Source organism: Cylas formicarius, unplaced genomic scaffold, assembly GCF_029955315.1.
Source record: "Cylas formicarius isolate icCylForm1 unplaced genomic scaffold, icCylForm1.1 PGA_scaffold_1__22_contigs__length_36826433, whole genome shotgun sequence".
Lineage (NCBI taxonomy): Eukaryota > Metazoa > Arthropoda > Insecta > Coleoptera > Brentidae > Cylas > Cylas formicarius.
Window position 1 is genome coordinate 16,831,809 of NW_026844264.1, and position 15,228 is coordinate 16,847,036.

The 15,228-nt window shown below is 32.0% G+C and overlaps 1 protein-coding gene across 11 annotated transcripts in view; it reads left to right on the plus strand.

Annotated features, from left to right (window-relative positions):
- Nucleotides 1–15,228, plus strand: part of LOC132696277 (regulating synaptic membrane exocytosis protein 2) — a 76,769-nt gene that overhangs the window by 23,750 nt on the left and 37,791 nt on the right. For 8 of the 11 annotated variants that reach the window (XR_009618010.1, XR_009618012.1, XR_009618011.1 and 5 more), the window contains 4 exons: nt 1,917–2,069; nt 3,023–3,234; nt 8,359–8,594; nt 13,705–13,918. Coding sequence is in view for 1 of the 11 variants with exons in the window: in XM_060661015.1 (XP_060516998.1) it covers nt 1,917–2,069; nt 3,023–3,234; nt 8,359–8,594; nt 13,705–13,918 (815 nt within the window). In the remaining 10 variants the exon portion in view is untranslated. Of the gene's footprint in view, nt 1–1,916; nt 2,070–3,022; nt 3,235–5,612; nt 5,693–8,358; nt 8,595–13,704; nt 13,919–15,228 lie in introns of all 11 variants that reach the window. The other 3 variants (XR_009618017.1, XR_009618018.1, XR_009618014.1) reach the window with 2 other exon arrangements.

Below are 15,228 nucleotides of genomic sequence, written 5' to 3' on the forward strand. Positions count from 1 at the left end.
GTGGGACTGAACCAACCAATTAAAGAAAAAGAATTTTTTTTCACAAAAAATGTTGAAGTTACCATCCATTTAACGGCAGATTAGTACAAAGTAGCCAACTTTTTTTTAAAATTATGTGAATAATATGAATCAAAATAATTTTTAGGGCATAGGGTTGCTCTGTTGCAAATTACGAATTTGGGATTTGACTACTTTAAGTAAATCAAACCATTGTGTGAAGTTTAATACAATCTTTCTTTTTTCCAATTCTATTTGCTTACTGAGAGTAACCTTACCTGCTAACTATGAACAGGGGTGATTATGAGGCATTTTTTTGTCTAATTGTTGTTACCCATAACGATTTGGGTTTTTGCTTGAAGAAAAATCCACGACTCTGCTCAGCCTGACGAACCACTCCGAGAACTTTGTCTTTTTTTTTTCAGTCATAAATGGTCAGTCTTGTCATATAGACTTCTAATATTCTGATATGTTGTTTGATGTTTCTATATCAAATTTTGAAAATGTGACATTGAAGCAGGTCGAATTTTGGTGCTATCATTTTTTTTTTTCAAAAATCAATTCAAATCAAAAGTTCAAATTATTATTATCGCTTATGTTTTGGTTATGGTTAGCACCTTGAGAAGTTTTTTTCATATCCATATCAAGCTAGAAGCCGTCCCAAAGTCGTCAATTGTCATTTAGAGTCAATATTTATAGTGGACGTTGTATCCACAATATCAATTAATAGAAATATATATAGGATATTGTTTACTTGATCTACATCATGATTAGAAATTTTATGAGTTTGTCAACCTTCCTTCCTTCGAAAACTGAATAGTGGGCAATCGTCTCCAATGGGGACATATCTTTCTTTGACACATTATTTCGTTTCTATGAAATCCAACTCCACAAAGATTATTCTTAGTACAGTACCGACGTTAAAATCGAAAAATTAACTTTAACATAATACTTAAGACATTTTGCTGGATATGAAACCATCACGTTGCTAATAAATAATTTGAAATAAAAAATAATTAGCCAGAAGCTTGTCCTTCACATTGGCCAAAGCTCAACAATAAAAAATCTTGTAAACAAAATTGGTAAGAGATGTAAACAACCATAGAATTATATCTTGGAAAATATGGCGATGAAAACAACAGTAGGGTAATTTTACATTATTTTGCTTTTATAAGGACGGAGGGTGGGCAAAATATTTCATCACACTTTATCCTCGTATCAACAAACAAACGAATCTTTACATCAGATGAAAACATTGTTGGGAATCAAATTAATTTATAGCTTCTGAGATGAATGTTTTTTCACGGAAAATTTAATGGGACCTGAGCAAACTTTGACAACATACTATCCGTATCCAAAACAAAAACTGACGAATCGACAAATTTTGTTTGTGTTTAAATGGTGCAATGTTGGTCGAAGAGTTGAAATGACAGGTCTTGAAATTTATATATAGCATATAGAAGACCTCTATATATGAACTTACTTTTAAACGACATGGACTATTATAGTATAATTTTGAAGCATTCGTGAGATTAAGAAAATGTATACAAGCACGCGCACGAGTAACCATATAAGGTTAAATATATTTTTGTATTATTTTGTATTGTATTATATTTGAACCAAAGTGTTCATGAGTCAAGTCAACAATAGTCATAATTTTTATTAATAAATTAACTAAAAGTGCTTTAAGGGATAGTGGGGAAGGGAAGTGTATTTCGTATAACATTCAAAATCTATATTGTCTGATAAGACTCTTTGAACTGATACGATTTTAAATTACAAATTCTCAAAACGCTCATTAAGAAATTCTTGAAAAAGTTCATTAGATTTGTGTCGAAAGCTCATGAATGTCTGAAATTTTTCTGTGGAATTTTTGGGGAGTTTGCGAACACAATTTAATGTTTTATTGAAAATTTCAGATCAGGTAGCCTGTTACGGCGGCAGTTTTCCGAGCAGGAACCAAGAGCACTTTCCTGCGAAAGGTATCAGCAGTTCAACGAGGATGACCCTCGATTCTACCAAGGTGAACTGGAGGGTTTAATGAGAACCCACCCTCATCTAGTACCGAGAAGGTTTGTCGCAATATTTTAATTAAATTTTTGGCATTTTTTTCATTTTGTTAGTCTCCGGTATAATAAGTAATATGTATTTTTTTTTAATTCATTGTCTCGAAAGTATTAAAAATATATTTAAGATTTTAAAAAATCATTGTAAATAATCATCACTGTAAATAACAGAAAACGATGTAAATGCTAAACGTTATAATTTCATCTCAGCACCCAAATATCAAGGGCCAAACTAAAACCGTTCAATACCCACCACTGTAGTGTTTTTGTCATCCGATTTGGAAATTTCAAAAACTCCGTTAAATAGTCAACATTAATTTTGTTAATGCACCATATATATTTTCTAATTTGCGAAATCTACTACGTTTGCTAAACATGTTTATGTAAAAATGTAGTTGACTTCAATATGACGGTTATAATGGACATAATTATTTTAAAGTGGCATCAAACCACAAGGATCTAATACCACTAATACTACAGCGGTGGGCGTTTCCTTGCATATATTTATATGAATATTTTCACGCAAATATAAACTTTTTGATATCTGCGCTTTTTGCCATCCGCATAATGCGAACAAAATTGTTATAGCTTCCTTTTTTTGCTATACATCACAATAATGTGCCCTTAGAATCCCATTGGTTATATTTTCTATTCCAGTAGACATTTATCTAATACAATTTCTTGCAAGCTTCTCGATAATGCAAGTAGTCGGAATACTTGGTGATTTATTTTTGAATTTTCGAAAAAATTCGATATGAACTTTAATATTCATTTTTAGGGTTGAATCAACCTTTAAATTTTTTGCTCTTTATTGCCGGGTTCCACGAGAAGATTGCTAGAATTATTGAAATGTGTTTGCATGATGCAGAATTGTTTGAACAATTTTTCTGGTACGTTATTTATATTACTCCTTAACTTTTTGCTTGGAATTGGTTCGAAACTAAATAAATCTGAAACAGGTACCCAGACGAAGAACCGGATACTTCTCCAATTGACCTTAATCAGCAACGGGTCTCGTCAACCGCAAGTGCCAACAAAAAACACAAACGAAGCGGATCTACTAAAAAGCAGCATCCAATGCCTCAGGTTCAACTTCATTCCTATTCCAGTTCCGAGGAAGATCTAAAATCGACGCCGGAATATGGAAGCGACGAAAGAGACAGCGAGAAAGGTAAGTCGGTCTATAATTTTTTTGGGTTCCCATGTATTCGGATTAGTGATACAACCACGATGTTCAATGGAAGAATAAGGGGCTTTTTCGGACACTGAAAGCGCCCTTCCAACTGGCCCTAGTTCAAAAATTAATGAATTAGACATTTCAAAAGTTGTTGCTCCCATCTGGTAGATTCTACAAAGCAGCGCAATTTTTTGAGAAACTGTGAATTTAGCCTTAGATATAAATACGTATGATATTGCTGGAAAATGCTCAAGGAGATTGGGTTTCCATAAAACTTTTCCCTAACTTTTCTGCGCTTTTATGGAGATCATAAACTACAGTCAAAGCAGTACCATGTAAAATGCATTGGATTCACTTATTGAATGTGCGTGACGGTTCGTCAACATTGCAAAAGGAGCAAAGGCTATGATCGAAAACATAGGCATAGGTGATACTTCTTAATTCTTGAAACGGGAGTTGTCTGTAAGTTCGTTGAATTCTGAATTTTTTACTTCTACGTAATATCACAAATTCGTCTCTTTTTAAAAACAATAAAAATTTGTGCAAGTTTTTCTATGATCCAAAAATGTTTTCTTAAAAAGAAAACATGCAAAATAGATGCAAAGGTTTTATCGCAATTGGGTTATTTTTTTATATTTAAAAGTTCAAGTTCTGCGAATTATATTCGGTGGAAAGATGTAACCTAGAAAGAATTTTGATTAGATATTGATTTCGCTTGTAGCTACCAAAATATTTTTCTCCCAAAGTTTTGAACGCGAAATCATCTCATATTTGTCAATATTTAGGAGATAATCATATTCAGTTGTTTGCGAGTAGGTTAAAATGTTGTTTTAAAAAACAGTGACTTATTCTTAATAGTGGTTCTTTTATTTCTTGCAACAGTGGGATATCAAACACTTCGTGCACAGTTTTTATGCACCAAGGTTAACCTTTTTTTATTAGAGTTGACTATGAACCAAAAAACGTGGACTGCAAGTGCGTTTTCATTATAGTTTAACTTCCTTTAACAATAATTTTGTCATCTTTCGTTAAGTGATGAAATGCTAATCAGCTGTATAGGACTCTTATCATTGGGATTTCTGATTAAAATATAGGACAAAATCTCCTATTTCGTCGGAACAATTTATTTTAAGTGTTTTCTTTTTTTATTTAAGTGTTAACTTTATTGAAGTCAAAAATCGCGTATGACATATCGTTCTCCTGGTAAAATCGTTAGTTCTTTTTTTTAATAATATTTCATTTTTTGCAGTCTTCTGGCAATACACCTTCTTCAAAGAAACAAGTTGCTGCCACCTTTTTTCATAGTGTTTTAAACGTATCGTTGGAGCAATGTTCCTTCCCAAAGTATCAAAATTATTCATTATTTTGTAAACCCAAGCAGTGTGCTGCAATTAACAGCGCAAAAAGAAATCTCAAATATCTTAAAAATTTTCTAAAATAACATATTTTTGAATTTTTACACAAATTATGCATTTTATTATTAGGGTTTTTTATTTTCTTAATGATCAGGTAAAAATAAATAAATTGAAAGCTTTACTACATTTTTTAGAAAATATAGATTTGTCAGCATGTTCCCGTTTTATCATTAATAACGGAAACGTAAATATTATTTTGAAAACTAAGCACAAGATCGACCGGGCGGCTATAATGGACTCGTATGGGACTAGACTAGATATATATTGGGAATATGGGAAAATTGAATTCATGGATTTATTCTTCAAAAATATCTGCATTACCTGACTCTCTACCTGTTTGTTATTTTTTTCATCACTTGCATCACAGCAATATTTTAACTTTTTATCCGTTCTAGCGATCGTAAGATAAACAGAACATATTAGCGGCCATTTTTAAATAATTGTGTATAATATTTATTTTGTATTTAATATTTTATTCACGAATTGGTTACGTGAGTATTCCGTTTACTTACACGTTTGTTATATTTTCTCCCTGATAATACAATGTGGCGCGAGTATCGTTGTCAGATGCCTTTTGTACAAACAATATTTACAAAGTTGCTCAGTTTTTCTGTACCCACTGAGACGTGGATGTGCTATCATTGGACATTCAGGGAAATCATTTGGTTTATTTTTTGGAACCTTCAGTTCTATTCAAATTTATTTGACATGGCATGGAAATCCAAATAACCCTTCGTTTACCCACCAGATGGAAGAAAGAGGGTATTTACTCTGGACAGAGACCGTTGCACCAAACATTCTGATTCACATTTGGATAAACTGCCAGTATTTTGTTTTGAATTATTTAATTATTTGGATTTTGGAAAGCATGATAAAATCTTTAACATTCATATAATGCATTTTATTCAAAGAACCCAAAATACTCTAAATATTGTGAACACGCAATGCGATTTGCAGGAGGCCACGAGAGCGAAAAAATATCAGAAAGACTGAGTCGGCAGGCGATACTCGACGAAAAAATCAAAAAATTTTTAGCGGTGAGGCTCAAAATGATGATGTACCAGAATTATTGTATTTGATGTTGTTTCATTTAAATAACTGCATGGTGGTGTTTCCCACGCTGCTTATGCACAGTTCTCTATATATCTCTGCATTTGTCAGTTTGATATACGACCTAAGTTTGACTTATGTTTTTGTTGTCATGTGACGCAAGTATTGGCAAGTATACGATCTACGTTTATGCCACATTATTGTTTATTTTGCTGCAATGAATATTTCTGAACATTTCCCAATTTAAAATAAAAATATGTTCCCAGATATTGTTAATAATAACAGCTAATGAGGGTGTGTATGTAAACATATACAGTAGGTACGTCTATATGGGGTGATTCATGGTGGATGGTGATGGAGACATCAACTTGTATATTTTAGATGGGACACTCTGTCTACCTATTACTAGATTTTGAATTCTACTAACAATTTCTGGTTATTTTTGCATAATACAACCCTAATACTTAGTGATTTTCGAGGAGTAAATTATTTGCCTAATTTTTTGTTCAAAACATGGCCCCAATTAAATCTTAATTTCAATGTGTAAGGGGTTGCAATTTATGCTGGTGTTTTACGTAGTCAAGTTCAATTTCACTTTTTTAAATGGAACGCTGTGTAGCATGAGTAGTAATGACATTGTTAATCAATCAATCTGAAAGTTTCAAAAAGCTCATAATGGAGGGAAATTTTATCCATAATTATTGAAATGTTTTTATGATTGTCCAAACATCCCTTCGTTCATTGATTGTAAATCAAAATACGTTTTATTTAACTTTCTCCATATTCTTGCTATTATTTGGAAACATTGTTCCTGAAAAATAAATAAATTCATCAAAACTTTATTTGAGTAGTTCTCTCCCTTATTTAAATGTTCAATCGAATTCATTTATATGGATAACTAAGGCAAATATATCAATTTGTAGACAAATTTGATTTTATTTACGAGTTCTTAATATTTAGCATAGGAACATGACATATCATTTAAAGCAGTTTTTTATTGTCTTCCAGAACAGTTGATAAAGTATTTAACTTTTTTTTTCTACATGTCTACGAATTTCAATAGGCGACTGTTTCTTGTATAAAACACAGTCGTGTTTTGAACAAAACATAAGGGAGAATAATTAACTTCTAGAAAAACCACTAAAGATTAGGGAGGTATTATAGAAAAATAACCATGTCCAATTTAAGATTTCCTTTTTTCCGCAACGTTGAATCGCTGAAAATATATTAGATAGATCGTCCTCGCTTATGCAATCAAGAAAATTTTCAGAACTGTCTTGTCTCGTTCATTATAAACGTCTAACTTGTCATCCAATATGCATCACCCTGTATAAAGGAAAATAGTTTCATTTCCTCGAATTGATCATTTAGATGGATAAAGATGAATTTGTTCACAGTGGTGTAAGGATAACTTAGCTGATCGCTACAGCAACTCGCAGAATATTTGTACACATCAAAGAAAACCAAGTGTGTACTTGAAGGACAAACTTATTTTACTGCAATCTTAATAGATTAATTAATTTATGCGGATTTAAGGATTCAATATTCCTTTTGAAATAATGTTTTTTAACAACAATTCTAATTATTAATTAAATCTGTTAACTGTCTAACTATCCAACTCCAAAGTTTCTTTGTTGATAGCATAAGTAAAAATGTGTAAAGGCGTTGTATAGCATATTTCTAAATTAGGTGATTGCTAATAACAAATCGGGGACTGAAAACTTTTTTTACAAAAGAACAGAATACACTGGACTTATCAGCATTTTTCTAAAATTCATCAAAGATCGTGAATTCTACAACATCATCAACAAAACTGCTTGCTGTCCTTATCTAAGTAATTTGAGGGTTTAGAGGCTTCGTAAAATCTTGGAATTATTATTCCACCTTTCTCCGCATCTTCCTTCTTAACAGGAAAAATTACTATCACTTTTTTCCAAATTATTACTTAAAAATTTTGCGAAAATTTATTTTAACTCCAAAAAAGGTAAGTAAATATGGTATGTATCTGAACAAAGCTTAATTTTTTGCATTCAATCCAAATGTAAAATAAGGTTCCTGCACGTTTCTATTTATTCTATTTAAACAAAGTCAGCTATTGCTATTGAATACTTTATACTCTTTTTATTGTGCAGCAAAAATTCATGATTAATCCGGTATGTTAGTAATAAATATATCTAAAATCCTAAGTTACTTAGCAAATACAGCTCCATGCTAACCATCAAGTTATGAAGACTACATTCGAGTAAACATTTCCCTCCATTATGAGCTTTTTGAACACTTTCAGATTGATTGATTAACAATTTCATTACTACAGTGGTGGACTTTGCATTCGCATCGCATTTAATCTTTGGCCATCCAGCTTGCCGTCGGTATGACAATGTGTGACCTTTCTCACCCATGAGCATAATCACTTATTGTAAATTTTGAGTTGTTGACCGAAATAATATCGTAATGAAAATTGTCACATTATTAACATAGAGTAAGTGCATTAGAGGATTAAATGGTGATAAGATACAGTCCATTAGACCAATAATAATTTCCAGCAATATTTTTGGAACTTATGTACGTTCAGTCAGGAATATTGTATATAAATCCCGCGTAATGCTAAACGCCAATGACAAAAGTGCTTTTGTCACTCTAAATCCCTCTCTAGGGAACAATGGCGACTGGCCGCCCTTAAGTCACTATATCGTCGCACCCCAACACAGACCATTACAGGACGTGACAGCTGACAATAGAGGATTCACCGAGCGAAGAAAGAAAACAGTAAGGTTCGACCACAACGACGGCAGTAGGCAAGGTTCACAAGACTCGCATAGAGATTCGGGAATTGACACGTCTTCCACGTTCACTAGTAGTGAAGATTCGACAAGGGGAGATTTACCCAAGGTGCCTAGATAACACGTCATCGTTGTAGTTGTCCCGTAGATTTCGGCGCTTATTACAAAGTTTTGCTAGAGGATGATAGAAGTTCGCCATACGTGAAAATGTCTTTGGGATGAAAAATGTTATAGTCTCGAAACATATTCAGCTGATAAAAGACGCGAATGTCGTATGGTTTAATGGACGTTACACAGGGTTTCTCACGGTAGCCTTTTGGTAAAGGTTTTAGTGGATAGAATAAACTTACAATTCTGATCGATTCAAGGATTATTCAATATTGTTTTTCCTAACAAAACTTGATAGTTTGTTTCGTCATATTCGCCCGTACCTATTTTGTACAGTTTCTTAGAAATCCTAACTATTTTGACAACTTTTAAAAACTAGACACTATGTAATTTACCAATGGATATTTCCGATACGGTACGACCTTGAAAATATTTTTAAATAAAAGAGAATTTGAAATAACTGCGGCGTCCACAATATTGAGAATAGTTTTTTTTTCTATACAATTCTAACTTCTAACGAATAGGCGCTCTGAGAAACTTTTTATAATGACGATTTAACAACAACCCCAAATATTGTATCAAAACAAACCAAATGTGCATTAATACTATTTCCATATTTCAAATTCGCGGGTATTTTAGATAGTTTGGATTTATTTTAGTTAATATGACGTCAAACTGTCACAGGTGTTGTTCCTGGTTATACGTCATCTACAACGCTCAGTGAATGGAATAAACTGTTACCATCATCCTACAATTAGTGAATTAGTAGTGTCACTGTAAACACTGACAATTCTAAAACTCTATCGTGATTAGCTACAACCAACTTGAGTAAAACACATTCTAGCGTCTTCGCCAGCGTTCATTATTCAGCAGATTTCTAGCAATTTAATGAAAACTTGTCGAATCTCCTGTTATATGTATTGTCATTGATGGTAATCTCATCTCTCATGTTTAGTCACTTTCGTTATATCTACATTTGACTGTCGCAGTTAAAACCTGGCTAATTTGATAATGCTGGAAATAAAGTAAAAAATGTTGAACTTAATTTGGGAAATGCAATTATCAATTTTCTCTATAATAATTACTGTTTTCCCGAAAATTAACTGAATATCTAGAACCTACAGTTAATTTTACTAGGTTTGTAAATATCAACCAGAATATACAAAGGGTGATTTAATAAAAACCAACAAAACTATGTAAAAATTCTTACCTTCAATCCACACAAACATCCCGACGCAGCCGCTAAACTTGTTAGCAAATTATCAATAATTTTATATGGGATGTCTAAAAATGTTGAACTTAATTTGGGAAATGTAATTATTAATTTTCTCTATAATAATTACTCTTTTCCCGAAAATTAACTGAATATCTAGAACCTACAGTTAATTTTACTAGGTTTGTAAATATCAACCAGAATATACAAAGGGTGATTTAATAAAAACCAACAAAACTATGTAAAAATTCTTACCTTCAATCCACACAAACATCCCGACGCAGCCGCTAAAGTTGTTAGCAAATTATCAATAATTTTATATGGGATGTCACAATCTCATATCGTGCAGTTCTTTAGATTTTTGCTTTTATTTTGAATAACATTTAGCAAAATTCAATACTACCACAAACGAAAAAAGCTGGTTTTAAAAGGGAGGAAACTTTATATTTAAGGGTTCTTATTTTTTTACAATGTAATGAAGGATACCACCATAAGACCGAGAGCCAAATCACGTACTCAGAAGTTTCTAAAAATTTGAATTGAACTATTAAAACGTATGGGAAATCAATGTAATCAATAATTCAGATAAATATAAAAATGTCCAGTTCCAAAAAGCCTATTTTTTATGGGTACTTCCTTAGATGGACATCAAAATTTTGTATCCGAAAACTAACCAAAACTAACCAAAATTGGTTAAAAATACATAAAAAGAAAAAAAATCGCATACGGAATGATTGCCCATAAATTACCAGTTTATTGGCTTTACCTGAACTTATTAGTAATAAAAAGGAAGTTGCGGTTAAAAATCAGAACTCAAAAAGGCCCTTGTACTCCAGACTATTTGCTTAATAGGACATTGAGCAATTTATAGCTAATTACAATTTGTTTCCTCTACTATTTTTATTAAGGGTTTTATTAAGAAATATAAAGTCTATTTATGCTCGATATGTTAAAATTATTTTTTTTTTGGCATTTTTTTGCACACATATAAATTTGAATACATATATTCTAGTTGTACAAAATACGTAAAGAGGGGAATAGATTGTTGCTACACACAGGTGTCTATTTAAATTAATAGTTGGCTAATTGTTAGGTGCTTCTATTCTATGAGATAATTTTGTCAGTATCACTCAAACCTTCTCACTGAAGACGATAATCCTAAAGATCTTTAAAACTGCATCTTTCTTTATCAAGTCCTCGAGTTACCTGGACACATTACATTAAAAGAAAGGTCATTCAAGTGATTTTTAAAATTTATTAAGCAAATAAAGAAATAAAAAATTAGGTGCCTTAAAATTGAATTCATTATTTTCTCTATTGAATTTACTTAATTCTACCCGCTGCTCCCAATTCGCAATTATTTTAGTTATTTCTTTCTTTTTCTAACAGGTTTTTGAACACTGGACCCACCCAAACTAACCAAAATTAACCAAAACTAATCCAAATTAATCATAACTAAAAAAAACTAACCAAAATTAATCTAAAGTCAATGGTACTAAACACCTGGTCCCAACCACCATGACTCAAAAATAATCAAAATTGTCAGAGACTGGCGAAAACAGGAAAAAATGAAATGTATAATAATAATAAAATAGCAGTGTTACTGTTATTGTTTAAAAATACGTTTTAGCCTAACTTTGACTTCAAGATCGATTGAATAAATTTCTAAAGAAATGAATAAACGACATGGAACCGAATTCCTTAACATATCAAAATTGCGGTTCTGAAAAAAACCGTTTTTCGTAGATAAATATACTGTCCAACTCGACGCTAATTTATTTGCAATTGGTGTATTCGGCGCTTTCATTCCTTCGCTAACAGTGTGCTTAGCCAACTCTCCGGGCAACAATGATCTCACGGCTGATTTAATCTCTCTCCTGGTAATAGTGGATGGCTTATTATAGTGAGCCAAACGAGAAGCTTCGGCGGCAGTACCTGAAGAAAGACCAGAATGAGGATTATTAAAACATTAAAAAAGCAAATCTTGTCTCCGACGCAAAAGTTCTCTTATTGCATCCATTATTTGCCCCCTTCAATAATCCCCTCGACTAAATAATAATTCAAAAATTTTAAAAAGGTATTAAAAAAGCTTTTAGGCCCCCAGCCACTAAGACCACTTCAAAAAAACTAAAAGAAATTCATTTTTCCCATGTAATAAATTATTTAGTAATTTGGCCGTCTACCAAGTTCGCTGGCAGCCGCAACTGCAACAGTCACCAAGATGGTAGTGTTTTCTTTTAAATTTAAAATTTATCGCTGCGGTCTCAGAACATATAAATCACAAATTTTACATGCGAATGCTGTGAACTAGTTTCTCGTTTGCGTATGCAATTAGTATATTTATACAAACGGTTTCTCTTATTCATGTTATATATACAAAGTTTAGTACAGCTGGATCATGGATACTTTACTAACTGTCTAAGACAACTTAAACGACAGATATTTTTGTTTTGTTTATTTCTTTTTATTTTTGTGAATATTGTTATTGTATTGCACCTCTTAAAACGCTCAAATCCCAAATTTAATAATTTCGTCTCTGTCTATAAAATTTCTATAACGATTTAAAGTTAAAACATTTTTCAAATTCTATTTTTACCTCAAATATCCCAGTTGTGGAGGAATTATTTAAATAAAGAATTATTCATAAATTATTAGAAAAAAATAATATTGCAGTGGAAAATTCGGCGAATGTTGGCGATCTTCTACTCCGGGGTGACTACAAATAAACAGAAACAAATAAAATTGTTTATTAAGAATAAGAGAGGAATAATGAATCACTTAGAATATAAAACCAGTTAAGTTGTTTAAAAGGATGTAAATGTATTTGCAGTTGATTCGTATGCCCATAAAAAAGAAAACGACCAATTGCGAATTTTTGAAATGACCACCAGGGTAATTCTCCTATCTTGATTTTTAAAACTCGGTTTCTACAAAGTTCTATAATTGACTACAGTCAGAGAAAGTATTGCTTTAAATCTGAGACAAATTCATTTTTTTTATTTAATTCTCTTTGCTGTATCTGTGCAAAGAAAATGGTGCTTAATGAATTTTAATAACTTTTTTTTAGCATACATTAGGTTGGTGGGCCCTTGTTATGATATAAAAAACAGTTTAATCGATGCATTGTTTTCATAGAATGTTTTTTTTGCGAATATGTCGGAAAAAGCGATCTGGTGGCAAAATAAGCAGTGGCAATCGCTTCACTCACGATGATTAAAATGTGTTAATTCTTTTTGCAGTTATTTACTTCTTTTAGAGCAAAAAGCACTAAACAAAAAATAATTGTCGCTTGGCATAGTATATCGCGGCCCTTTCTGGGACAAAATTATTAATAAATTTCGGCAAAATTTGTAAACTCGCGAAATAATGATCTTCTGCCATGATGATTATTGGAAACAATTGTTTCAAATTTTTACTTTTCAACCATGTTCCACAATATACTTCTTTGTGTTATCGAATTTTGAATATTAACAGTAAACGGTAAATGGTTTTTGTTGCATTGGAGGTTAACATACAAAGATAAAAACTCCATTCTCAACAATTCCATAAAAAAAATTGACTCCTGAAATAAGGAAGGAACCACGAAGAAATTGGCAAATGCTATGGACGTAACTAACCATGGCAATCATTGCGAATTAGACTCACTTAACGCTGAGCTAAAGTTGCACTAAATCAATCCTTCAACGACGGAAAACTGAAACTGGAATGTTTTATATTAATCATTATTAATTCTAACTTATGCGGTAGTGCATGCTTTACAGGCTTCTTTCTTGTTGTAATATGTCTTCTACGTGAATACATTTTTTTACTGCATGAGAGTTAAAGTAAGCAATTGATGCTAAAAACCTTTGGTCTAATCGAATAAGTGTCTCAAATTGTGATTGTGATTTTTAATTAGCACCCGTTGTCCTGGCAATTATCTGCTGATGGTACTCGCATGATTGGTCATATGATCTTGAGAAGGGGCAGTGGAGAAGCTACGGGGTCCAGCGCTTCAATACTGGGGTTAAAAGTAGTAGGAGGAAAAATTTTAGAAAATGGTTCTAGCGGTGCCCTCATTGAGAAAGTTAAGAAAGGCAGTATCGCGGATGTTGAAGGCCAATTAAGACCCGGTGAGTTGGAGATGTAACGTTCGTTTTCTTTTTAACTACGTTACACATAGTATTACCATGAAGTTGCCTCTATTTCATAAATCCCTTTCAATAAAAGTCACCTGAAGGTCGTAGGTTGAGTCAACTTTCCTGCATTTATTGTTAGTATAAACTTCTTCAGTATCTCAGTTAGTTGTTGACAGATTAGTTATAAAAATTAATTTTATTTTAGTGTTTTAACTTTTCAAAGAAACTTCCACAGGCCACTGTAATATTTCCTGTTGGCTTCTTCAGAGCTTGACTGAAACTGGCTCGCATTTTACTCTATACCTGCTTATTTATTGTTTGAGGGGGCGGAGCTAAATGAGGGGCAAGCAAGTTCGACTCAGCAAAAACCGACGCAGGAAGTTTTGCAAAGAGTGTTTTAACTTGTTTCACTAGTAGTTTAATTCATAATTAATGTCTGAAAAATTGGGTAATTTAATTATTAATCATACTATCAAACGTTAAAACGATTTCAGTAAAATGTGTAATGTTTAAGTGTTTTCGTCTAATGCGAACTGCTGAATAAGTTTATTTCAACAATAAACGAAATATTTTATATAAGCATAGATAGACCTGTTGAAAAAAATAGATATTAAGGTTTTGATTGATTAAAGAATTAGGAATATCATTCAAATAAGCGGGTGTTGTCTCTACATTATGTATGCAAGTATGGCAAAATATAAAATTGCAAAATCCTCTTGAAATTTCTTAAGTAAGGTATTGTAAAAATATACCTGTTGTTAATTAGTCTAGAGGAACTTCTCAGGACATTTGTTCACTTTTGTTCAGGTTCTGGTATTGACATGTAATTTCAGTGCAGAAAATAGTAATGGTATATGATAAAAATACTCTTTACATAACATTAAATTAAATGTCAACAGCAGAACCTGTTAGAATAAATATCAGCGTGGTTGATAATTTGTGCTCTATTTCTAACGTTAATCGTGATTTGCTTCGCTTAAATGCGATGTTAGTTGTGTGTCAAGTTTAATTCTATTTTTAAAATAACTATATATAATGAAAATTGTATTTTTTTTTTAATTGGATGGCAAACAAACGGGGGAATGAAGGTGTATGCTTAGCAGCAACCTTATCCCCAGAATGAATTCGTAAATATCTTAAGTTTTTTTATTCCTCTTTTTATTCATTTTATGTATTTTTTTACATATATTTTATTTATGAAAATATAAGTAAAAATTTTGAGAAAAAAGTGCGACTTTGTGTTCTTTCCAAAAAACTCTCCGCATCAAGGACATCAAAAATCTGAATCCAGAATTTATAAATTA